This window comes from Bos javanicus, chromosome 1 (assembly GCF_032452875.1).
Source record: "Bos javanicus breed banteng chromosome 1, ARS-OSU_banteng_1.0, whole genome shotgun sequence".
NCBI classification, from domain to species: Eukaryota; Metazoa; Chordata; class Mammalia; order Artiodactyla; family Bovidae; genus Bos; species Bos javanicus.
In genome coordinates this window covers 2584303-2610943 of record NC_083868.1, presented here as the reverse complement: position 1 = coordinate 2610943, position 26641 = coordinate 2584303, and the positions used below count along the sequence as shown (strand labels likewise).

At 45.7% G+C, this 26641-nt stretch overlaps 1 protein-coding gene across 6 annotated transcripts in view; it reads left to right on the top strand.

Annotated features, from left to right (window-relative positions):
- The window catches only part of IL10RB (interleukin 10 receptor subunit beta), a 41966-nt gene extending 17075 nt beyond the window's left edge, over positions 1–24891 (top strand). For 2 of the 6 annotated variants that reach the window (XM_061413596.1, XM_061413677.1), the window contains one exon: positions 706–1738. Coding sequence is in view for 5 of the 6 variants with exons in the window: in XM_061413677.1 (XP_061269661.1) it covers positions 706–761 (56 nt within the window). In the remaining variant the exon portion in view is untranslated. Of the gene's footprint in view, positions 1–705; positions 1739–4449; positions 4608–5923; positions 6108–9731; positions 9789–10570; positions 11576–14540 lie in introns of those variants that run through there. The other 4 variants (XM_061413346.1, XM_061413289.1, XM_061413294.1 and 1 more) reach the window with 4 other exon arrangements.
- The last annotated feature ends 1750 nt before the right edge of the window (positions 24892–26641 follow it).

Sequence of the window (26641 nt, the reverse complement as noted above, 5' to 3'; positions counted from 1 at the left end):
GAAGGCTGAGTGCCAAAGAATTGATGCTTCTAAATTATGGTGCCTGTGAAGACTCTTGAGAGTCCCTTGGACTGCAAGGAGATCCAACCAGTCAATCCTAAAGGAAATTAACCCTGACTATTCATTAGAAGGACTGATTCTGAAGCCAAAACTCCAGTGCTTTGGCCACCTGATGCCAAGAGCTGACTCATTGGAAAAGACCCTGATGGTGGGAAAGATTAAGGGCAGGAAGAGAAGGCACTGCAGAGGATGTGATGATTAGATAACATCCCCAAGTCAGTGAACATGAATTTGAGCAAATTCTGGGAGATAGGGAAAGACAGGGAAACCTAGCATGCTGCAGTCCATAGAATCTCAAAGAGTCAAGCACAACTTTGCCATAATTTCAGCCTTCCCTAGTGGCTCAGTGATAAAGAATCTGCCTGCCAGTGCAAGAGACGCATGTTTGATCCCTGGGTTGGGAAGATCCTGGGAGAAGGAAATGGCAACCTGCTCCAGTTATTCTTGCCTGGGACATCCCATGAACAGAGGAGCCTGGTGGGCCATAGTCCAGAGGGTCACAAAAGAGTCGGACACAACTTAGTGACTAAACAACAAACAACAAGTAGCCACTTAACAATCCATTTTTGTATTTTTTTCTGGACACTGAATCAGGCTTACCAGCCTGGAGTCTCCTGATTGAGGTTTCTTTCCCTTGTTTTCTAGTTGAACAAAGTTACTTGCCCAAATCCAGAAATCTCTCATCTCACCTGGTCACGTGATCTTTCCAGTGTCATCCAAAGTATTCTGCAGTAATATTAAGCACGGTTTCTCAGGATGACAGAGCCGCATAGAAGATGGAGTCTTGCTGTCTCTCTAGAGGGGATTCCCTGCCTCTCTGTTTTTTCTGTAGCCTCCAGCTAGTGCCGAGGCACTGCTGTCCAAGGCTAAGTTCCACCTGCCTGTGTTCCACCTTGTGGCTGAGCCTCTCAGCAAGTGCCTCTAAATAACAAAAGCCTGCCTTAATAAAAACCAAAAAAAAAACCTTTTTTTTTGGCTGCCCCGCAAGGCTTGTGGGATTTTCGTTCCCCAACCAGGGATTGAACCCAGGCTCTTGGCAGTGAAAGCACAGAGTCCTACCCACTGGCCCACCAGAGACCTCCCAGAAGCCTACCTTTTTATTCCACTCGTGAATCATTTGTACCTGAATGAGAATTCTGTGCCCTGGGAGCACCCATCATGTTTAAATCACTAGAATCCTGACTTGGGGATCTTCGCTCTTTCCTCTTAAACACCTGCCAACTGCTATCTCCAGGCCTGAGTACGTGCCTGGTTCTGTCCCATCCTTCCCTGCTGTGAATTCCAACACAGTGAGTGACTTGGGGCAGATCCTGAACTGCCCACTGCCTCCGTTGACTCATCTACAAGATGAGAGTAATCAAAGGTGTCACCCAGGACAGTGCCAGGCACAGAGTCAGCCCGCAATACAGGTTAGGTGTCATTACTGTTATTAATAAGGACATTATTCACATCATACTTTTAGGGACTTCCCTGATGCTCCAGTGGTTAAAAACCCACCTTCCATTTCAGGCAATGCAGGTTTGATCCCTGGTTGGGGAATGAGGATCCCACGTGCTACAGGGCAGCTTAGCCCTTGAGCTACAACTACTGAGCCCATGTACTCTAGAGCCCTGCAACTAATACCTGACAGCCAAATAAATAAAAATTTTTAAAAATAAAATCACACCTTTAAATATTACTTAAGGCTTATGTCATGAAACATGGCATGAGGCACACACTTGGACCAAAAAGAAAAGTATTTCAAATATCTTCTAACTCTAAACGATCACTCATTAACTAACAAAATCCAGACATTTTATAAAAGAAAATAGCCGACTGAAAACCTGCTTTTGTCAAACATCAGTTTAGGGTTTTGTTTGTTTGTTTGTTTCAATGTAGTTCTGTTGAAACCACACAAGTTTTCAGTGAAAGTGTGGAAAGGTTCTTTTCCCTTTTCCCAGAAGGAAGGTGAAGGTTCAGAGAGATGAAGTAACTTGCCGGAAGTCAGCTCAACCAGTAAATAACAGGAAGTAACATCTCCACCCATGCCTACAGATTGATCCCATACAGAAGCCAAAGCAAGACTTGCCCGAGGGTGAGACAGGAAAAGGGAGCTCACCTGAGGCATGACCAGCCAGACTGAGGCAAGTTAAGAGCTTCACACAGAGAGTGTTGGTTACTAGTTCAGTTCAGGACCAGATTCTTCCGCAAGTCACAGTCTGTGTAAAGCAGTATCCCCTCTCCTTCCCTGGGTTCAATCCCTGGGTCGGGAATATCCCCTGGAGAAGGAAATGGCAACCCACTCCAGTATTCTTACCTGGAGAATCCCATGGACAGCGGAGCCTGGTGGGCTACAGGCCAGGGGTCGCAAAGAGTCGGACACGACTGAGCGACTTAACTGTCTTTCTAACTTTCTCTCCTTCCCCATTCCCCCTTCTTGGTAAGTCACAAAAGCATCTTTTAAATTTTATTACCATCAACCGATTGTACCCACGGAATAATGTCCTGTGTAAGATGCTGAAACCTCTGAGTTGGAGGCCCAAGGAGACCCAGGAGCTGCCCCCAGGGCAATCATCACAGTGTCACCAACTGTGCCAGGGTGGGGCCCAGGAGTCAATGTTTAATGAATATTTAATGAGTAATTCTGATGTATGGCAAAGTAGAGAGCCACAGAAATATTAAGTGGAAAGATAGAGAGATGAGTAGATGGGTCCTGGAACTTCCTCCAGAGCTGGGACGTCAGATCGCAAGCTGACCTACCATCATCAGCTCTCGTAAAGCCTGGGGGCCACCCCAACCAGTTCCCTTGCCCCACGACCCTGTATCCACCCAGAAAACCCATCTGAGTTGAATCTGCTAAAGGCATCACCACTCGATTCTAGTAACTGAAATGAGAATTCATAGGGTGCAGGGATAAGGAGTGAGTTCCCTGAACTCGGCCAGGGCACATCCTGGACAGGCTGCAAGGTCACTGCCCGTGTTAATCACAGTGCAAGAGAGGGCAGCAGGCCCGTCCAGCCTCTTCCCCATGACGGGTGCCCTCACCATTCACTAGATGTTTAAGGAGTGTCTATGGCCACGCAGTGTGCCAAGTGCTGGGAGAGGCCAGTAGGGGGCCTGCCGTCCAGGTGGCTCCAAGACTGTGTGCCCATCAGGGTTCTTTGATCTGCCCTGGGGAAGTAAGAGTTGATACTTTGCTGCAATCCCCATAGAGGGACCTGCTCTTCCAGGGCAGGGTTCATTCTCCTGGCCTCTCTCAGCACCAAATGCTTTCAGTTTGCATCAGGAGGGTGGTGCTGGCTGACAGGGCCGGTCACAGGGAGGCCAGGAGGGCAGTTGGCAAAGGGGCCTGGTGCTAAATGAGGGGAGCTGGGCCACCCAGGGTGACTCCCTGGAGACAGTCCAAGATACAGCTGGACATCAGTTAAGGTGGTAAAAACAGGTTTGATTCATTTCGTGACTGGAGGAGGGGAAAGAGCTGATGGGGCATTTTAAAGACAGAACTGGGAATCGGGACGAAAAGAGGTCGGGGTCACGGAAGTGACAGATGACCGAAACTGGGTGGATGCATGGGGTGGTGGTAATGCACTTAGGCTGTTCTCTGTGTCTGCTGCTAACTGGGTTTTACCACCTGCGGTGTTCTTCCCACTGGGACTGAGACAGGGACTCTTCCTCTGTCATGATGCTCCATCCTGATGATGACATGTCAAAGGATTGGCTTCCAGATCCTTGAGAAAGACACTCCTGGATTGTAGGAGCTAATTTAGGTCTCACTGGGAGAGAGGAAGGCTTTCCAGCCCTGAGCTTTTTAGGAAATGCACTAAGAAAGGAACGTCAGGAGTTGGTAGAACAAAGGTGGATTCTTTCGGTAGCCTCGGGTTTTTCCAGACAGGAGCTCCCAGAGGTGCTGGGGAGGGAGGGGGCCACCCGGAGATCAGCTTTAGGCTGCTGGGCACCGCACTAGCGTTAGGGGAGGTCTCTGCGCACAGGTAGTCAGAGGGGGTCCCCTGTGCAGTTCTCAGTACAAAATGCTGTAGCACGTGTGTGTCACTGGGGCTCTGGAGCCCAGGGAGCCCCATTTTCTGCTGATGGAACAGCAGAACATGGAGCTGATAGCTCCCCTGTGGGTAGATAATGGGGATCAGAGTTCGTGCAGCTGCTGCTTTTTGGGGCATATCAGCATTCATGCCCCAGAAACCCAACTTGGAGGACGGTAGGAAAGGGTGAGACTTGAAAACCTCCAGATCCTCAAATAGCTGCTGTGTTTCCTTCTGAGACACACCTGTGCCCCCCACCCCAGCCCCGCCCCAGCGGTAAGGGGTTACCATTAGAAGGGTGAAAAGAGCATTAAGGTCACCGTCACCCAAGCCGGGCATGACGCAAATATGACCCAGCCCTTTATTCCTGCAGAAACCACCCCGTCCTGGATGGTGGCCAGCGTCCTGGCAGCCTCCGTGTGCGCTGCTCTCCTGCTACTGCTCGGCTGCTTCTTCCTGCTGCGGTGTGTTTACAGGAAGGCAAGGCACGCCTTCCCCCCGAGGAATTCTCTTCCGCAGCACCTGAAAGAGGTAGGTAGTGGCATGGAGCCAGATGTGGATGCGTAAGAAGGCGCTGACCTTTACAGTCAGAGCCGCCCAACGCAGCCCGGCGTGGTTTCTTGGAGGATGACACAAGTCTTGCATGCAGGTCCCGTTCCTGGTGCCCTTCCAGATAAGTCTGAGCTCAGGGAACAGCTCTATAGGGAGGGGGCGGGGGGCAGAGGTTTTGTTCCTAAAAGCCCTCCCTCCAGCCTGGATGTTTGTTCCTTCTCTGACCTTCCATGCCTGGAGCCCCAAGTCATCAGAGAGCCAAGGGGCTGGTCCCAGAGCAGAAAGGGACCAAGCCAAGCTCAGAGCAGAAAAGATGGGAAAGAGGGGACTCTGGGCTGAGTGCCAGAGAACAGCCAGGGACAGCGGAGGGGCAGGAGCAGTGTCAGAGTGGGGAGTGTCTGAGAGCGACTGAAATTACAGGATGTGTGTCCCAGGCTTTAGGAAAGCAGTTCTTCTTTTTTTTCCTCCAGAAAAGTGGAAAAACAAAAAAAAAAGGAACGTGAAAGTCGCTCAGTCATGTCCAACTCTTTGTGACCCCATGGACTATACAGTCATAGAATTCTCCAGGCCAGAATACTGGAGTGGGTAACCTTTCCCTTCTCCAGGGGATCTTCCCAACCCAGGGATGGAACCCAGGTCTCTCACATTGCAGGCAGATTCTTTACCAGCTGAGCCACCAGGGAAGCCCAAGAATACTGGAGTAGGTAGCCTTATCCCTTCTCCAGGGGATCTGCCCAACCCAGGAATTGAACCGGGGTCTCCTGCATTGCAGGTGGATTTTTTACCAACTGAACTACAGGAAAGCTACTTTCAAAACATTTGGGTAGAAGAAAGAATGTACCTGGATAGAGCCTGTAGGACAGAAGTGGCTTTAAGAAATGAAATCTTATATTCTCATTAGAAATGAAGTGAAAGGAAATGTGAAGTGAAGCCCGCTGGGTGTGGGCTCCCCCAGGAAGGAGGCACAGTTCGGATGGAGCCGTTCCTTCAGCTCAGGGAACCTCCCAGGGTAGGGGGTGGGGGGACCCCCACTCCCAGCAGCCGAGGGAGCAAGCCCCTACTTCCTAAAGATTGGGGTGAGGGTGGTACATCGCAGTGTCCACTCCAGCCTACACGTAAACCGCTAGGACCCAGGGGTGCAGCTTCTCTAAGAGCCGAGTCGATCTCCTCCCCCGGGGAAGGTTACAGGAGGAAGGTTAAGGGAACAAGGGCCAGCCCCGCCACTGCAGCTGGTCCCAAAGGCACAAGTGACACCCGTGACCTCACTGCTCTGCTGTCTCTTCTCGCCTGACCAGCCGCTGCTGACCTGACAGGGGCGATTCAGACCCTCCACTCTGCGAGGACTGAGCCCCTGGTCACAGGACACCAGAGACCCCGGCTCTTGTGCTTCTCCACGTGCCATGAGAATTGGGCAGGAGTCGCCCCTCCCCCCGGGCCCCATCATGTAGCAGCAGCCTTTTCTCCTCCTGATGACCCAAGTAGTGACTCCTGACTGCATTCCTGGCCGGCTAATTTTTTGGCACAAGGATCCTGACGTGAGAAGGTGGCAGCTATAACTTATAGTTTGATGGAATCCCTAATGTGTCCCCTCGTGGGAACGTCCCTCTCTGGGATAATAACTGTTTTAGGCTTTGTAACCAAGACTGAGGTAGTGTGCGGTTGTTGGTCTTTAGTCACTAAGTCGTGTCCAACTCTTTTGCAACCCCGTGGACTGTAGCTTGCCAGGCTCTTCTGTCCATGGGATTTTCCAGGCAAAATAATGGAGAAGGTTGCTGTTTCCTTCTCCAGAGGATCTTCCCAACCCAGGGATCTAACCTGTGTCTCCTGTATTGGCAGGCAGATTCTTTACCTATGAGCCACCACGGGAGCCCCAAGATATTACATACTTATATAACCTTTGCCTTTAGCTTCTCTTCTTTTCTCAGCTGTTTGTAAGGCCTCCTCAGACAACCATTTTGCCTTTTTGCATTTCTTTTTCTTGGGGATGGTCTTGATCCCTACCTCCTGTATAATGTCATGAACCTCTGTCCATAGTTCTTCAGGCACTCTATCAGATCTAATCCCTTGAATCTATTTGTCACTTCCTCTGTATAATCGTAAGGGGTTTGATTTAGGTCCTACCTGAATGGTCTAGTGGTTTTCCCTACTTTCTTCAATTTAAGTCTGAATTTGGCAATAAGGAGAAAAGAAGAGAAGCTAAAGGCAACGGTGTAAATGAAAGATATACGCATTTGAATGCAGAGGTCCAAAGAATAGCAAGGCAAGAAAAGAAAGCCTTCCTCACTAATCAATACAAAGAAATAGAGGAAAACAGTAGAATGGGAAAGAATAGAATGAGAGATCTCTTCAGGAAAATTAGAGATTTTCTAATTTCTAAATGCAAGGGAACATTTCATGCAAAGATGGGCACAATAAAGGAGAGAAGTGATATGGACCCAACAAAAGCAGACGATATTAAGAAGAGGTGGCAAGAATACACAGAACTATACAAAAAAGATCTTGATGACCCAGATAACCACAATGGTGTGATCACTCACTAAAGCCAGACACCCTGGAATGCGAAGGCAAGTGGGCCTTAGGAAGCATCACTATGAACAAAGCTAGTAGAGGTGATGGAATTCCAGTTGAGCTATTTCACATCCTAAAAGATGATGCTGTTAAAGTGCTGCACTCAATATGCCAGCAAATTTGGGAAACTCAGCAGTGGCCACAGGACTGGAAAAGGTCAGTTTCCATTCCAATCCCAAAGAAGGGCAATGCCAAAGAATGCTCAAACTACCGCACAATTGCACTCATCTCACACGCTAGCTAAGTAATGCTCAGAATTCTCCAAGCCAGGCTTCAACAGTAGGTGAACTGTGAACTTCCAGATACTCAAGCTAGATTTAGGAAAGGCAGAGGAACCAGAGATCAAACCGCCAACATCCACTGGATCATCGAAAAAGCAAGAGAGTTCCAGAAAACCATCTACTTCTGCTTTATTGATTATGCTAAAGCCTTTGACTGTGTGGATCACAACAAACTGTGGAAAATTCTGAAAGAGATGGGAATACCAGACCACCTGACCTGCCTCTTGAGAAACCTGTATGCAGGTCAGGAAGCAACAGACAGAACTGGACATGGAACAACAGACTGGTTCCAAATAGGAAAAGGAGTACGTTAAGGCTGTATATTGTCACCCTGCTTATTTAACTTAATATGCAGAGCACATCATGCGAAATGCTGGGCTGAATGAAGCACACACTGGAATCAAGATTGCTGGGAGAAATATCAATAACCTTAGATACACAGATGATACCACCCTTATTTATGGCAGAAAGTAAAGAAGAACTAAAGAGCCTCTTGATGAAAGTGAAAGAGCAGAGTGAAAAAGTTGGCTTAAAACTCAGCATTCAGAAAACTAAGATCATGGCATCTGGTCCCATCACTTCATGGCAAATAGATGGGGAAACAGTGGAAACAGTGACAGACTTTATATTTTTGGCTCCAAAATTACTGCAGATGGTGACTGCAGCCATGAAATTAAAAGACGCTTGCTCCTTGGAAGAAAAGTTATGACCAACCTAGAAAGCATATTGAAAAGCAGAGACATTACTTGGCCAACAAAGGTCCATCTAGTCAAGGCTATGGTTTTTCCAGTGGTCATGGATGGATGTGAGAGTTGAACCATAAAGAAAGTGGAATGCCAAAGAATTGATGCTTTTGAACTGTGGTGTTGGAGAAGACTCTTGAGAGTCCCTTGGACTGCAGGGAGATCCAACCAGTCCATCCTAAAGGAGATCAGTCCTGAATATTCATTGGAAGGACTGATGCTGAAGCTGAAATCACAATACTTTGGTTACATGATTTGAAGAACCGACTCACTGGAAAAGACACTGAGGCTGGGAAAGACTGAAGGCAGGAGGAGAAGGGGACAACAGAGGATGACCTGGCTGGATGGCATCACCGACTCAATGGACATGGGTTTGGGTAAACTCCAGGAGGTGGTGATGGACAGGGAGGCCTGGCATGCTGCAGTCCATGGGGTCGCAAAGAGTCGGACACGACTGAGTGACTGAACTGAACTGAGCCACTAAGCATGCATGCACAGTTTTGTCAAAAGTGAAAAGGAGCAGGGGACTTCCTTGGTAGTCCAGTAGTTAGGACTCCATACTTCTACTGCAGGGGACACAGATCCCATCCTTGGTCGGGGAACTAAGATCCTGCATGACATGAGGCATGGCCAAGAAAACCAAAGCAAAACACAAAACAACAACAGATAGCTCGCAGGAACAAGCTGTAAGCGCAAGGAGCTCAACTCAGGCTCTGCGATGACATAGGTGGATAGGATGAGGAGGGGAAGGAGGCCCAAGAGGGAAGGGAAGATACATAAATGTATGTATGTATACATATAGCTGATTCACTTCACTGTACAGCAGAAACTAACAACACATTGTAAGGCAATTAGACTCCAATTAGTAAATAACAAACAGAAAGGAACAGCTGAAATATTAATAATACATTTTATGCAACACAATATATCCAAAATATCATTTCAACATGGAATCAGTAATTTTTTTCATTTGTCAAAACATCTACATTCTTTTTTTTCATACAAAGTCCTCAAAATCTGGTGTGTGTTTTACCTCTCAGCACACATAGAGTCAGACCGGCCACATTCCATGTGGCTGGTGGCTGCCATACTGAATGGCACAGGGCTGAAGGCTGAACAGAGGGACACTCGGGGTGCTGGGGAGCACAGGAGAGTGACTTATTCCAAGGCACAGGTATCCCAAGCCGGCTTCCTCAAGGCAAGGATGCCCCAGGCAGCATCGGGACCATCCCTAAGTCTCCCTCCGGGTTTACAAGAGGAACTGTCAGAGGAGGACCTGTGATCACTAAGCAAAGGAGGTGCAGATTTATTGTCGAATTTTTAAAATTGTGGTAAAACACGCATAACGCAAAATTTGCCACCATATGCAGTTTTCAGCGTACACTTCAGTGATACTGAGTAAATAGACATTGTTGTGCAACCCTCCTCACCCTCCATCCTCAGAACCTCTTTCGTCTCACAAAACAAACCGGATCCACTAAACAGAAGTCTCCCCCTCCCTTCTCCCCCAGCCGCTGGCCACCACCGTTACTCTCTGTCTGTGAATTTGCCTAGTCTAAGTACCTCATGTAAGTGGAATCATGCCGTTTGTCCTCTTGTGTCTGGCGTATTTCACCTAGCATAAGGTTCCTCGACAATGTGGTATGTATCAGAACTTCATTACATTTTGAGGCTGAAAAATTTGCATTATATGGATAGACTACATTCTGTCGGGTTGGCCAAAAGGTTTGTTTGGATTTTTCTGAAAGACATAACAAAAACCCAAACACATGTTTGGCTAACACAATATCTGTCCAGTCATACATGGATGGGGTTTCCCAGGTGGTAAAGAGTCCACGTGCCAATGCGAGAGACCCAGGAGACGTGGGTTTGATATCTAGGAAGAAACTGATCCATGCGAAGATCCCCTGGAGGAGGGCATGGCAGCCCACTCCAGTGTTCTTGCCTGGAGAATCCCCTTGGACAGAGGAGCCTGCGGGCCGCAGTCCGTGGGGTCGCACAGAGCCGGGCACAACTGAAGCGACTGAGCGCACACACGTATGTGTGGGTGGGCACTTGGCCCACTCCCACCTTTGGCTCTCGTGAATTATGGACTCTGAAGACAGGGGGATGTATTAATGTATCTCTCTGAGACACCGCTTTCAGTTCTCTCAGGTGTATACCCAGAAGTGGAATTGCTGGTTCATACGGTAATTCTGGTTTTAATTTTGTGAGGAACTGTCATACTCTTATTACATTTTTTTAAAAACAGCATTTTCCAGCCAGGAGTTCTGTAGAAAATTGTGAGCCCAGAAAAAGAAGTGGGAAAATTTGTTAATTAACTCTTTTTTTTTTTTTTCCCTCCCTGCAGTTTATGAGCCACCCTCATCACAGCACTCTTCTCTTATTCTCCTTTCCACTGTCTGATGAGAATGAAGTCTTTGACAAACTGAGCGTCATCACAGAAGTGTCTGAAAGCTGCAAGCTGAACCCTGGGGCCGGCTGCGGTCTCACGACCTGACGTGGGCAGGGGTCCTTCCAGCTGATGTCCAAGGAGGGAGCACACTCAGCCGGGCGCAGTGACCCCCTCCTTGTCCTGTCTCCCCCCAAGGGCAGTCAGAGCAGCCAGCCAGGGCGGGCCGAGACCGCCTGAGTAAACCCCAGATGGAGAGCTCACGCAGACGCCGGGGCAGCGTCCACACTGCCAAGGAGCTGGACTCCAAATGCTCATGTGGCAAAACCTTGGGAACTTGCCACTTTTTAGAGGCCTTAATGATTTGAAAAAAAAGTTGGCCACTGTGATTTCCCTGATGGTCCATCCCAGTGGTTAAAAGACTCCATGCTTCCAATGCAGGGGGCACAGGTTCCATCCTTGGTTGAAAAACTAAGATTCCACATATCACATGATGTGGCCAGAAAAAAAAAAAACAAAGGTTGAGGTTGGCCACCGGAGATATGATTCTCAGGTATGATTCTCCTGTGTATTCACTAATATAAAAAGGTTTTAGGGAATTCCCCAGCAGGTCCAGTGGTTAGGACTCCATGCTTTCACAGCCGAGGGCCGAGGTTCAGTCCCTGGTCACGGAACTCAGACCTCACAAGCCATGTGGCAAAAAAACAAAACCACCAAAAAAAAAGTTTTAAATGGTTAGAAACAAAAATATATAAAATGAGGAAGAAAGACCAAGGCACCGTGGAATCTGAGAGTGCCGACATTCTGACGGGAGAAATGGCGTCGACTCAGAAGTCGCTATCACCAAGCACTGTACAGAGTGCAGACTCTGGATTCTCAGGGACACTTGGACTGGGTTTATTTTTCTATGCAGACACGTTTCGTATAATGCTGGTGCTCAATTAAAGCCTTATTCTCTATTTAGTCCACGTGCGTTAAATGGCACTCCATCTGTGTGGCTGTTAGAGTGAACCAGGTCTCATATGCTGTCTTTACTGTTGACTCATTCAGTGGATATTCCTCAGTCCCCGCTTGGCGGTCAGCCAGGGACTGTGCCAGGCACAGGGGCCCGACAGCAACTGGGAAGCTTCAGAAAATAGAAGGCCCTCAGCTTTGAATTCCAGGCTTGCCAGGTGGCTCCGTGGTAAAGAACCCGCCCGTCAATGCCAGAGATGCAGGAGACGCAAGTTCGATCCCTGGGTCGGGAAGATCCCCTGGAGGAGGAAATGGCAACCCACTCCAGTATTCTTGCCTGGAGAATCCCATGGAGAGGGGAGCCTGGCAGGCTACAGTCCATGGGGTCACAAAGAGTCAGACAGAACTGAGCAGCTGAGCACGCATGCATCAGCTTTGAATTCCACCTCAGACGCTTAACAGTTTCCTCATCTGTACATGAAGATGAAAAGACCCAAGGATTAGTGACACTCAGTGAAAAATGCCCACCCCGGTGCCATCACATAGCATTCACTCAATAAATGGTAACTCATCATCTCATGGGTATGACTGACTTCACAAACCTAGGTCAGCAACAAATGTCCCTTCCTCTGGGCCAGGTTGCTCAATCAAAGTTCCCCAAAATAAAAAAACATTTTTTGAAGTAATTTGACATTTTTTTTAAATGGAAACAACATGGGGGGAAGGCCAAAAGTTTGTTGGCCTGTTCAGTGTTTTTAAACTACGTTCAGTGATGTGAGGGAGCAATCACCACGTTCTGGTTTCTCAGCCCCTGACTCGGGTTTGGAGCTAGTCTTAACGACAGGGGAGAAGTCAGTTCCCTTCCCCAGTTCAGCTCATCATCGCTGAAGGAGGCGTGACAGGAAGGCCATCAAGTTCTATGCACATGAATGTCTCTGACTTGGGAGAGAAGGAAAGGAATATTCCTTTATTGCCCATTATTCATCCAGTCCTTGCCTAAAGCCCTTCACGTGTCTCAGGAGTCTCCATCTTGGAAAGTGTGAACCCTTCTCCCTTTTTAGGGGCTTAAAATGCCACCTGCTCCTTTGCAGCCCCCTAGCTGCCGGGCTTTGAGTTGGGAGACGGGGAGGGGCGTGCAGGGCAGCAGTAGAGGCCAGGGTTCCAGTGGAAGCATCCAGTAGCCTGGGAGACTCGGCACCAGCAGTTAAGTGTTGAAAGGGTTAGTCGATCAGTCGTATCCAACTCTTTACGACCCTATGGACTGTAGGCCACCAGGCTCCTCTGTCCATGGGATTCTCCAGGCAAGAATACTGGAGCAGGTTGCCATTCCCTTTCCTAGGGGATCTTCCAGACCCAGGGATTGAATCCAGGTCTCTGACACCGCAGGCAGATTCTCTGCTGGGTTTGGTTTGGACATTGTTCCTGCCTTCGCCTCCCAAGGCTGTTCCTCCAACCCTTCCTGAGATTCTGTGAGCTCCCCCAAATCAGGCTGAGACACTCATTTTAGCCAGTCAGTTGCTAATGGTTGCAGCTAAAACCCTGAGCAGGCTTCCCAAAGCTAAGCAGAGTAGATACGGATTTTGCAGTCCTAAAAGCCCACCCAGGTGGGCATAGAGGTACGACAGGAGTGAGCCATCTCTGTGTGGTTCCCCAGCAGAGGGCCTGACAGCAGCGCTCATCCTCTAGGGCTGGGAGGTCCTGGGGGGCTGCAAGGGGACCAGCTGAAGCCTGAGACTGACTAGCTGGAGACCGCAAGGGTAACAGCCTCCTACCAAGTATGGGGGAATTCAAAGCCCATATGTGCATGCTCAGCTGCTCAGTTCTGTCTGACTTTTTGTGACCCCATGGACCATAGCCTGCCAGGCTCCCCCTCCATGGGATTCTCCAGGCAAGAATACTGGAGTGGGTTGCCATTTCCTTCTCCAAGGGATCTATCTTCCCAACCCAGGGATCGAAGCTGTGTCTCCCACGTCTCCTCCTACCACAGTGCAGCTAAGATGAGGGCAGAGAAGGGCACAGGCCCTCTTGGGCCAGGAGCTGACCCCTGAGCTACTGCCTACCCTGCCCTGAATACGGTGTTGTGGGGGTGGAATCAGAGACATCTCAGGGACCAGGGCCTCTAGCCACACTGGGGGATGCGCTGTCTGTTTGCACACCTCACACACACACACCCCTGTCTCCCACCACTGATGATGGATGTCTGCCCAAGTTGCCCTCGTATTCGCCACCCTCCTCACGACTCCGTGTGTCTCTTGGCCGCCTCTTTCATGAGGAAATATTGCTCATGTCTCTGCACAATGAATAGGAGGGGGACATGTCTACCATTTGGCCCCCAAGATGTCAGCAATCTTAGGGAATCTCATCTAGGCTTCCCTGTCCCATAGTATGGCAACTTCCCTGACCCTCAGACGAAGTCAAGTAGAATGCTGGACATAATGTTTAAAAACACAACATTTCAAATGAACCCTAGTGAGGAAGGAAGGAATATGCCACCTTTCACCCTGGAGGGCAGTCAGCAAACCCTGTAGGATTTCAGCCCCTTGCAAGGACTCAGGGGACAGAAGACAAGACTAGGGGCTCACCCAAGGTGGGGTGGAAAGGACACCTCCCCATAAGTCTGAAATCCCAAAGCGCATCCCCTCCCCTGTGTAAGTGTGAACTAGGAATAAATGAATCTCATCCCACTCCCGTATCAGTTTCCTGCCATAAGAAAGTGTCATAAGTTGGTGACTTAAAGCCACAGAAACTTACTCTCTCACAGCTCTGGACTTCAGGAGTCCAAAGTCAGTATCACTAGGCTGAATTCAAGGTGCCAGAAAAGTCTTCAAAGGTTCTAGGGGACAGTCTGCTCCAGCCTTTTCCAAATGCCAGCAGTCTTTGGCTTGCATCAGCATCACTGCTATCTCTGCCTGTATTCAGATCACTTTTTCTTCCTCTGTTTGGTTCTCTCCCTCTGCCTGTCTCTTTATTATAGAGACACCTGTGGTTGCATTTTAAGGCCCACCCAGGCATCACCGACTCAATGGACATGGGTTTGGGTAAACTCCGGGAGTTGGTGATGGACAGGGAGGCCTGGCATGCTGCAGTTCATGGGGTCACAGAGAGTCAGACACGACTGAGCGACTGAACTGAACAGAACTGAATAGGTAATTATCCAGGATAACTTACCCAACTCAAGATCTTTAATTTAATCACATCTGCAAAGACCCCTTTTCCAAATAGGTCACATTCACAGATGCCAGAGACTAGGACCCAGTGCCTTTGAGTGTCGTGATTCAGCTGATACCTTTGTCGTTATTCAGTGGGTACCTTTGAGTGTCGTTATTCAGCCTACTAGGGACTGCAAGTGAGCCTTTTTGGTTTCAGTGTTGTTTCTGATTGGAGAGGCAAAGTAGTATCTTTCCTGAGAAGTTATAATCTCAAAAGAAAACATCACAAGGAAAAGCCAGCAGAAACAGCAGGCAGCTGGGCCTGATCCACCAAGACTTCAGATGCCGACATAAACGGTCCAAGGAAAGAGAGCACGCAGAGTGCAGTCAAATAAATGTAAGAAGCATTGATAGCATCAGGATGGCACAAGAGGCCGAGTGATTCCCAGGAACCCAAATCCCAGTGGCTTGGAGAACAAAGACTTCTTTCTCACACATTTTGTGTGTGGCTGGCAATCAACTGAGGGTCTGTTCTTTTCTCAGTGATGTCTTTATTCTAGAATCTAGGCTGAAGGACCTGCCAAATGGGGACAGAACTACCAGACCACAATCGTCCTCAGAGCTTCTGCTGAACATGGAGCATGTCACTGCCCTCCACTTCCTATGGCCAGAAGCTTGGCCAAGTCCAATGTTAGTAGAATGGGGACGTGTGCGCCTTCCCTGGGAAGAGTCAGGACTGTATGATTCCCTCACAAGGACGAGAGAGAATAATTGGGAGCAGTAAGTAAAAGCTGCTGCAGACTAAGTTTCAAATGGATTTGGTGACGGGGTGAGGGCATGGTAGAGGAGGTGCTAAATAGATCTCTGGAAATGAAAATTATGATACAGTTGCTTCAACAATGCAGATTCGAATCGTGCAGTTCCACTTATACACAGATTTTTTTCATTAAATACATACCATAATGTTACACAGTCAGTGGTTGTGGAACCACAGCTATGAGAGCAAACTGTAAACTTGTATGTGAATTTCAGTCACCCTAATCGCCACATTGTTCAAGGGTCAACCGTAACTGACATTTAAAAGTCAGAGAATGGGCTTAACAGCAAATTAGGAAAACTGAAATTTTTAATGTAAGTAAATTGGGCAGAAACGGGAGCATAAGAGTCAGGATTCAGACAGAGTCAATGAGAAGCGAGACATTTCCATTGTTAGGGAATTGACTCATGGAGTTGCGGAGGCTGGCAAGTCTAAAGTCAAGCAGACTGACAGCCAGAGACCCAGGGAAGCGTTGATGTTTCAGCTGAGTCCAAAGGCAATATGGAGACATAATTACTCCTTCCTCTGGGGACCTCAGTCTTTTTTTCTCTCAAGGCCTTCAACTGATTGGAAGAGACCCACTCACATGATAAAGAGTAACCTGCTTTACTCAAAGCCTTCTAATTTAAATGCCAACCTCATATTAAAAATAACATCTTCACAGCAACATTCACTGGTATTTGATCAGATATTTGAGTATCTGAAGTAATTATCAAGAATGCATTAACATAACATAAGGATGGGAAATATGAGAGGGGCTTCCCAGGTGGCGCTAGTGGTAAAAAACCTGCCTGCCAATGCAGGAGACATAGGACACATGGACTCGATCCCTGGGTGGGAAGATACCCTGGAGAAGGGCATGGCAACCCATGCCAGTAATCTTGCCTGGAAAATCCCATGGACCGAGGAGCCTGATAGGCTACAGTCCATAGGGTTGCAAAGAGTCAGATACGACTGAAGCGACTTAGCACACACGCATACGAGAATAGAATGAGAGGATCTATTACATGTCTAATCACAGTCTTTTTATTTTTTTGGACTCCAAAATCACTGCAGATGGTGACTGCAGCCATGAAATAAAAAGACGCTTACTCCTTGGAAGGAAAGTTATGACCAACCTAGACAGCACATTAAAAAACAGAGACATTACTTTGCCAAGAAAGGTCCGTCTAGTCAAGGCTATGGGTTTTCCAGTAGTCATGTATGGATGTGAGAGATGGTCTATAAAGAAAGCTGAGCACAGAAAAATTGATGTTTTGAACCGTGGTGTTGGAGAAGACTCTTGAGAGTCCCTTGGACTGCAAGGAAGACTCTTGAGAGTCCCTTAGACTGTTGGAAAAGACTGTTGAGTGTCCCTTGGACTGCAAGTCCAACCAGTCCATCCTAAAGGAGATCAGTCCTGGGTGTTCGTTGGAAGGACTGAAGCTCAAACTGAAGCTGAAACTCCAATACTTTGGCCACCTGATCTGAAGAACTGACTCATTTGAAAAGACCCTGATGCTGGGAAAGATTGAAGGTGGGAGGAGAAGGGGATGACAGAGGATGAGATGATTGGATGGCATCACCGACTCAATGGACATGAGTTTGGGTGGACTCCGACAGTTGGTGATGGACAGGGAAGCCTGGCATGGTGCAGTCCATGGGGTCACAAAGAGTCGGACACGACTGAGTGACTGAACTGACTGAACTGAATCACAGTCTCAGGAGGAGAGGTGAGAAAGGATGAGGCAAAAGGAGTATTTGAATATTTGAAAAGATAATGACTGATGAAACACACCAGTCTACAAGCTCAGGACAACAAATCCCTAGCTGGACAAAGAAGAAGAAATCACATCAGGGCAAAACTTGCTGTTGTTCAGTTACTAAGTCGTGTCTGACTCTTTGCAACCCATGGACTGCAGCATGCCAGGCTCCTCTGTCTTCTACTATCTCCCAGAGTTTGCTCAAATTCATGTTCATTGAGTTGGTAATGCTATCTAACTTTCTCATCCTCTGCCGCCCTCTTCTCCTTTTGCCTTCAGTCTTGCCCTGCATCAAGGTCTTTTCCAATGGTTGACTCTTTGCATCACATGACCAAAGCATTGGAGCTTCACCTTAAGTATCATTCCTTCCAATAAATATTCAGGGTTGATTTTCTTGAGGATTGACTGGTTTGATCTCCTTGCAGTCCAGGGAACTCTCAAAAATCTTCTCCAGTACTACATTCAAAAGCATCAGTTCTTTAGCACTCAGCTTTATGGTCCAACTCTCATGATGACTGGAAAAACCATAGCTTTCACTATCCGGACCTTTGTCAGCAAAATGATGCTTTTTAATATGCTGTCTCAGTGGGTCAGATGGTAAAGAATCTGCCTGCAATGCTGAAGACCCGGGTTAGATCCCTGGGTCAGGAAGATCCCCTGGAGAAGGGAACAGCAACCCACTCTAGTATTCTTGCCTGGAGAATCCCATGGACAGAGGAGCATGGTGAGCTACAGTCCATAGAGTCCCAAAGAGTCAGACACAACTGAGTGACTAACACACACGCTTTGGCTTCCCTGGTGGCTCAGCTGGTAAAGAATCCATCTGCAATGCAGGAGACTGGGTTCGATCCCTGGGTTGGGAAGGTCCCCTGAAGAAAGGAACAGCTACCCATTCCATTATTCTGGCCTGGAGAATTCCACGGACTATATAGTCCATGGGATCGCAAAGAGTCAGACATGACTGAGTGACTTTCACAGACTTGTCATGGCTTTCCTTCCAAGGAGCAAGTGTCTCTATTTCATGGCTGCAGTCATCATCTTGTCGTGGCAAAGGGGCTTGCATAACTCAGTGAGGCTCTGAGTATGCGGTGCAGGCCCACCGAAGATGGACGGGTCACAGTGAAGAGTTCTGACAAAACGTGGTCCACTGGAGGACGAAATGGCAGCCCACTCCAGTATTCCTGCCACAAGAACCCTGTGGAGAGTATGAAAAGGCAAAAATATATGACACCTAAAGATAAGTCCCTTATGTTGGAAGGTTTCCAACGTGATACTAGGGAAGAGCAAAGGGCAATTACTAATAGCTCCAGAAAGAATGAAGCAACTGGGCCAAAGCAGAAATGACACTCAGTTGTGGACGTGTTTGGTGGTGAAAGTAAAGTCGGATGCTATACAGAACAATATGGCATAGGAACCTGAAATGTTAGGTTCATGAATCAAGGTAAATTGGAGACGGTCAAGCAGGAGATGGCAAGATTGATCATTGACATCTTAGGAATCAGTGAACCAAAATGAATGGGAATGGGCAAATTTAATTCAAGGTGAAACTGCAGGGCCTCAAAAACAGAGAAGGCATATTATCTTCAAAGAAAAGATAATTAAATTATGGATGATGATCTCAGCAGTAAAGAAGTCAAAGAGTGATAGTATACCTTTCAAGTGCACTAACATTTTTGTCAACTTTGAATTATAAGACTGAAAAAATATCTTTCCGGAAAAGGGATAAAATAAAGACTCAGACAAAAGTCAATGATATTTGACATTAAAAGATCAAATAAAGATCTAAGGGATATATTTCAGAAAGAAGGAAATCATTCCCAGATGGAAATTATGATACATAAGAAGAAATACAGGAAAGAAACTGGTAAATACATGAGCAAATCTAAACAACTATTTTCTGTATAAAACAATAACAATATATCCTGGGTTTAAAATAAAATACAGGGAGGAAAACAACTGAAAATGAAATGTTTTAAGATCCTGTTTTGTTTCAGAGGAGAATAAGATGAATCTGAGGTATGGGTAAGTTAAGTATCATAAAATTTCTAGAGTCACCTCAATTCTAGAGAAGTGGTTCTTAACTGGGGAGGTGTTTTACTGAAAGTTTTACTTTTGTTTTAGGTTCAAAGGATTTGTTAACAAAAGAAACCACTTGTAACACACAAACAATTTCAATTTTCTAAAAAAGATCACTTGACTTAATTTCAACATACAGTCTTTAAAAGAAGAGAAATGGAAGCAATAGAAAAGAGTAACAGCACATACATTACCAAATTGGGCTGACCTACATCCAGACTTTAAAACAGTACTGGGAAGTCCCTGGTTAACAGCAATCTGGAATCCCAACCAGGAAAAGGTCCCAGGCAGTGCATCCACTCTGTGGCTGAGACATCAAATTGCAGTTCCAGGGGTTCCCACTCATAATCCCAGGTCACAAACTGATACTGACTTCAATCTTTCAGGAAAAGAGATAAAAAAGAATCAGACAAACAAAAGTTGATGACATTTGACATCAAAAGACCTTTTTAGAGAAAGATCTCTGGGATATATTTAAGGCAGAAAAAAAAACATTCCCAGATGGAAGTTATGATATGTAAGAAGAAATATAGGAAAGGAAAAAAGAAAGTAATACAGGAAAGAAACTGGTAGATATATGAGCAAATCTAAACAACTATTTTCTGTATAATATATCTTGGGTTTAAACCAAAACACAGGGAGGAGAACAACTGAGGATGAAACATTTCAAGGTCTAATTAATATTGACTTTAACATTTTTACAACGCTGTTTGTTTTATCTTGTGAGTCATAGGATTTCTTTAAACTCCCGGCATGACTGGCCAAACCTCCAGGGGTTCAAGAATTCCAAGTCCTACTTCCTTTCTCATCTAAAGTGCTGCCTGACTAGCTATGCTTGCGGGCAGGCATGGAATCTGGACAGTGTCCAGGAAGGTCAGAACCAAGGTCAGAGGCCTGCTCTCCTGCTTCTGCTTCTGATTGCACTTTCCTACAGGCACTTCTGGCCCCACCCTGCAAGACTTCCTTCATTTTAATTTCCCTCATAGGATGGGACAGATTTGTCTCCCACAGGACATTTCCCTCATAGGATGGGACAGAAGTGTCTCCCACAACACTTCTGGTTGTCTCAACTGACATCAAGGGAGTAGCAGCCAGGCTTTGTAGTAAATACTTTACATTGATTATCTTACTTATTCTTTGGGCCCAAACCCTACACAGGACCCTCTGAAGCCCTGTAAGGAAAGCCCGAAGCAGGCTGCAGGGCTCCACTGAGAGTTCAACCCTCATGTGTAATGAGGGCTGTGGCTCAGGCCCTGCCAGGGCTCAGGGTAGATTCTGTGGCCTTGCCAAGTCTCTGGAGCCCAGTTCTCTTGAGAAGGATGTGGGCAATCTAACTGCTAAGGCTGCAAGCTTTGCAGCTAGGAAGTGAAGAAGGAGGGGAGAACCTCACTGGTGAGAAAATGTCCAAGAATTCTGAGATCAGAAAGGGATTCAGCAGGTCATCTTGTGGGCCCCCATGAAGACACCATAGCAGAAACATATGTCAGGTTTGTTTGAAAGACCCCCTGAAGGAAGCCAGCTTGAGCCAACTTCCTGTCACCCCCTCCCCAGGCTTCCCCTTGCCAGCTTCTTCTGGAAGAAAAAGAGAAGAGTTCACTGTGCTTCCTTACTGGCACTTCCAATCCTTCTCTCCAAGACCAGATCAGCCTCTCAGTCACCCTGTTCTTCCTCACCATTGTGGTTCTCAGCCATAGCTGCCATTGCAGCCACATGGCGAGCTTTAGAAGTGTCAATGCCAGGCCTTGCTCTAAATTAGAACACTCTGGGGTGGGATTCGGGTGTCCTGGGTATTAAAGCTTTCCCAGGTTTTTTCCAGGGAGTGTGCAACCAAGGTGCAGATCGCTGCTCTGCCAGAGAAGGTGTGAGAGATGGTAATTAACTGTTATCCTGCACTCCTGTCTGTTTTCCTGTTCTCTTGTCTTTAATACCCAGCTAAAGGGTCCACAGGGCTCCCCAGATGGCTCAGCAGTAAAGAATCTACCTACCAGTACAGGAGATGTGGGTTAGATCCTTGGATCAGAAAGATCCCCTGGAGATGGAAACAGCAACCCACTCTGGTATTCTTGCCTGGGAAATCCCATGGGCAGAGGAGTCTGGCAAGCTACAGTTCATGGGGTCACCAAGAAGTCAGACACAAGTCAGTGAATAAACAACAACAACAAAAGGTCTACCCATCACCTTCTGCTTTTACAAGAAGATCAGAAATTATTCAGAGTTAGGAACATCTCAGGGAAATATGTTCATAGCCGAAAATTTTTCCTCCCAGCACTGCTCCAGGCTTCTGAGCTTCTCACCACTGGTCATCTGGGAAGTAATTCTCCCTGCTGCTACCCCTTTCTCTATGCTGGCACTTGACACAGACCTACTACTAAGAAGGGTCTGTTGAAATAATAGATAATAAAAATGTAAACCGAAACCTTGAGTACCTGACAGCTACACTGCAAATCAGATAGAAACTCATTAACACATGCAGATTAAATAGAGCTAATTCTGTTTAAATAAGTTAACAAAACACCAAAACACAGGCAAGAGAAAAATATAATCAGTGAAATCAGGTAAAGAAAAAGGTTATATTCTCTTCTGTCTACTTTTAAATTGAGTTGAAGTTGTTTTTCACCTTCAACTGCACATCAGAAGTCACAAAATTTTACAGTATCTCAGTTCTATTCCCCATTTTTAATATTTTTACTTCTTGTTGCCAATTTTTGCTTCTTATGCCAAAATAAGATTAGCCCTTATTTTAGTTAGCAGCAGAAGAGTGGGTTAGAAATCAAACCCTCAGTGGCAAACTTTGTTTTAATGTCAAAAGCCATCTTTGAGCACAAGGACAAATAATGGAATATTTTCACCAAGTGAGCTTTTAAAATTTAGCTCTTTAGAAGAAATAAAATGGAGAAATGTGATAAGGATGGACCAAATACCCAGGAAGAAACTTAAGGGTTTTAAAAATAAATAAATAAATAACAAGTTTTTTAAAAGTTCTGTTTCAAAAGAGAGAGAAGATAGCAAAGTAAGAAGACCCTGAGCTCACCTACTCCCATGGACACACCCAAATTACAACTATTTACAGAGCAGCTATCGATGACAAAAACCTATGACCCAGAAATCCCACCACTGGGCATATACCCTGAGAAAACCATAATTCACAAAGACACATGCACCTCAATGTTCATTGCAGCACTATGTACAATAGCCAGGACACGGAAGCAAGCTAAATGTCCATCGACAGATGAACAGGTAAAGAAGATGTGGTACATACACAGAATGGACAAAGGAAGGCTATCGGGCCATTTGTAGAGACGTGGATAGACCTAGGGCCTGTCATACAGAGTGAAGTAAGTCAGAAAGAGAACAACAGATTTGTGTGTTAACATATATATGTAGAATCTAGAAAAATGGTACAGATGAACCTATTTGCAGGGCAGGAATAGAGATGTAGATGTAGAGAACTGATGGGTGGACATGGGGTGGGAGTTGATGAATTGGGACATTAGGACTGATGTATGTACACTGCCCTGTGCAAAACAGACTAGCTAGTGGGAACCTGCTATATGGCTCAGGGAACTCAGCTCAACGCTCTATGATGACCTAGATGAGTGGGATGGCAGGAAGGTGGGAGGAAGGTCCAAGAGGGAGGGGGTATATGGATACATATAGCTGATCCATTTCACTGTCCAGCAGAAACTAACACAATATTGTAAAGCAACTATATCACAATTTTTAAAAAAAGGTACTTGGAGACAAATGAAAAGAGAGATCAATGATCAAAAATCTATGGGACCCTGCAAAAGCCATTCAAAGAGGGACATTTACAGCACTAAATCCTACCTCAAGAAACAAGAAAAATCTCAAATAAACAGCCTAAAGTTATACTTAAAGGAACTAGAAAAAGAATAAAGAAACCTTAGTAGGAGGAAAGAACTATTAAAGATCCTAGCAGATACATTTTAAAAGTTTTTCTTTGAGAAGATAAAATTGATCAACCTTTAGGCAAACTCATCAAGAAAAATAGAGAGGGCAAAAGTCAGTAAACCCAGGCATGAAAGAAGAGAAGTTATGACCAACACCACAGAAACGCAAGGCATCATAAGAGATTGCTACAGACAATTTTATGCCAATAAAATGGACAACCTAGAAGGAATACATAAATTCCTATAAATGTACAATGTCCCAAGACTGAATCAGTAAGAAATAGAAAATATGAGCCAACTGATTACCAGTAATGAAACTGAGTCACTAATCAATAAACTTCCAACAAACAAAAGTCCAGGACCAGGTGGCTTCAAAGTTAAATTCTATCAAACATTTAAAGAATTGTTAATGCCTAGCCTTCTCAAAATAGTCCACAAAATTGAAGAGGAAGGAACACTTTCAAACTCGTTCTCCGAGGCCAGCATCATCTAAATACCAAAACCAGACAAAGACACCACACAAACTAAAATTAAAGGTCAATACCCTGATGATGGAGAAGGCAATGGCACCCCACTCCAGTACTCTTGCCTGGAAAATCCCATGGGTGGAGGATCCTGGTAGGCTGCAGTCCACGGGGTCGCGAAGAGTCGGACACGACTGAGCGACTTCACTTTCACTTTTACTTTCATGCATTGGAGAAGGAAATGGCAACCTACTCTAGTGTTCTTGCCTGGAGAATCCCAGGGACAGGGGAGCCTGGTGGGCTGCCGTCTATGGGGTCGCACAGAGTCAGACACGACTGAAGCAACTTAGCAGCAGCAGCAGCAGCATCCCTGATAAACATAAATGCAAAAATCCTCAACAAAATATTAGCAAGCTGAATTCAGCAATATATTAAAAGGATTCTACACCAAGACCAAGTGGGGTTTATGCCAGGGATACAGGGATGTTTCAATACCTGCAAATCGATATGGTATACTACATCAGCAAGTTGAAGAATAATAATCATATCATTTCAATAGATGCAGAAAAAGCTTTTTACAAAATTCAACATCCATTCATGATAAAAATTGTCAACAAAGTGAGTATAGAAGGAATATTGTTGTGTAACCACTAAGTTGCATCCGATTCTTTTGCAACCCCATGGACTATAGCCTGCCAGGCTCTTCTGTCCATGGGAATTCCCAGGCAAGAATACTGGAGTGGGTTGTCATTTCCTTCTTCAGGGGATCTTCCTGACCCAGGGATCAAATCTGCATCTCCTGCATTGGCAGGCGGATTCTTACTGCTGAGCCACCAGGGTGGCTGTAGAGGGAGTATACATCAATGTTATAAAGGTCATACATGATAAACCCACAGCTACCATCATATTTAATGATGAAAAGCTGAAATCATTTCCTCTGCAATCAGGAACAAGAAAAGTATGCCAACTCTCACCACTTTCATTCAACATGAAATTCCAAGCCTCAGCAATCAGATAAGGAAAAAAACATAGAAGGAATCCAGTTGGAGAGGAAGGAGTAAAACTGGCTGTTTGTAGACAACATGATATCATACATAGAAAATCCTCAGGCTGGCACCAAAAAAAATACTAGACCTCATCAGTGAATTCAGTACAATGATGCAAAATCAATACACAGAAATCTATTGTATTTCTATACACTAAACAACAAACTATCAGAAAGAGAAATTCAGAAAACAAACCCAACATTGTAACAAATTCAATAAAGATTTTACAAATGGTCCGCATCAAAAAATAAAAATCTTTTTAAAAAGAGAAATATTTCTCTGTAAAGGTCTTTAGTGGATTGATGGGCCCTGAAGATTAGAGGACTTTAAATCAGCAGAAGTCTCAGCAAGCATCTAGTAGCCCCTTTGTTATCCTAAGTGCTAGGGAAGACAAGGATCTGGTCCCACCACTCTAATAACCAACACTGTGAAAAACCAATGCTGTGAAAAGTCTGGCAGTTCATCAAAGAAATACACATAAAATTGTCATATGACCTAACAATTCCAGTCCTGGTTATACAACCAAGGGAACTGAAACTACAGATCTACACAAAGACCAGCTCTACACAAATATGCATAGCAGTGTTATTCACACTAGTCAGAAAGTGGAGACAGCCCACTTGTCCATGAGATGATGACTGGATACAGGAAATGTGCTAAACCACACAAGGAATAGTATGCAGCAATGAAATGAGTATCCCTACATGCACTTGACCTTGCCACTTGACCCAGATGCCACATAAACCTTGAAAACATGCTAAGTGAGAGAAGCCAGTCACAAAGGGTCACAAAGGTTTGATATCTTTCCACTTCTTTGAATTGTCCAGAATAGGCAAATCCATTGACACAGAAAGTGCTGGGGTTGCGGGGCGGAAGAGGAGAAGAATGGGGAGTGGCTACTCATGGATAGGGGACCTCTTTTGGGGTGATAAAAATGTTCTGCAATAAGATAGTGATGATGGCCATCATGTATTTATGAATATACAAAAACTGTTGAATCCTACATTTTAGATGGGTGAATTATATGGTACTTGAATTATATCTCAGTAAAGGTGTTATTTATTTCTTGTTAAGTGCTGAACTTGCAGAACACACAGGATGCCAGGGCAGGACTGAGGAGGGCTGCTTACGTGACTTAAAGGTTGCCTGAGAGCTTCCTGTGTTCTTTGTACTGATATCACCAGCATCACTTCTTTGCACAGCTTCCTGGAGCCGCCTGGCATTGTCATTAGTCACAAAAGCTTCCACTGGTTATAAAAAATAGAAACCATCTGTGTGTTGTTTCCTTGTTTTATTTGGCAAATGCAATCTGTTGTCATTCCTTAAGGTTGTTTTCTTAGCCACGAGTTCTACATAGTATTTCTAGAAGGCTAGAACAAGAAGGGGGAAATATTAATTTAAAAAATCGAAGTATAACTGACCTACTATGCTATGTTAGTTCCAGGTGTACAACATGGGGATTCAATATTTCGATACATTGCAAAGTGATCACCATGATAGATCTAGCTGCCATGACCATGCAGAGTTATTACAATATTATTGACTGTATTTCCCATGATGTGCATTTCATCCCCAAGACTCATTTATTTTGTAACTGGAAATTTCTATCTCTCAGTTACCCCTACGTATTTTATTCCTCCCCACAGCCCCTCCCTTCTAGAAACGACCTCTTTGTTCTCTGCATCTGTGAGTGTATTCCTGTTCCTGTTTTTATTATGTTTGTTCTTTTGTTAAGTTTTTTAGATTCTACATCATACAACGTTTGTCTGTCTTTGTCTAACTCATTTTACTTAGCCTAATATCCTCTAGTTCCATCCATGTTGTAAAAGACGGTAAGATTTCATTCCTTCTGTGGATAAGTGATATTCCA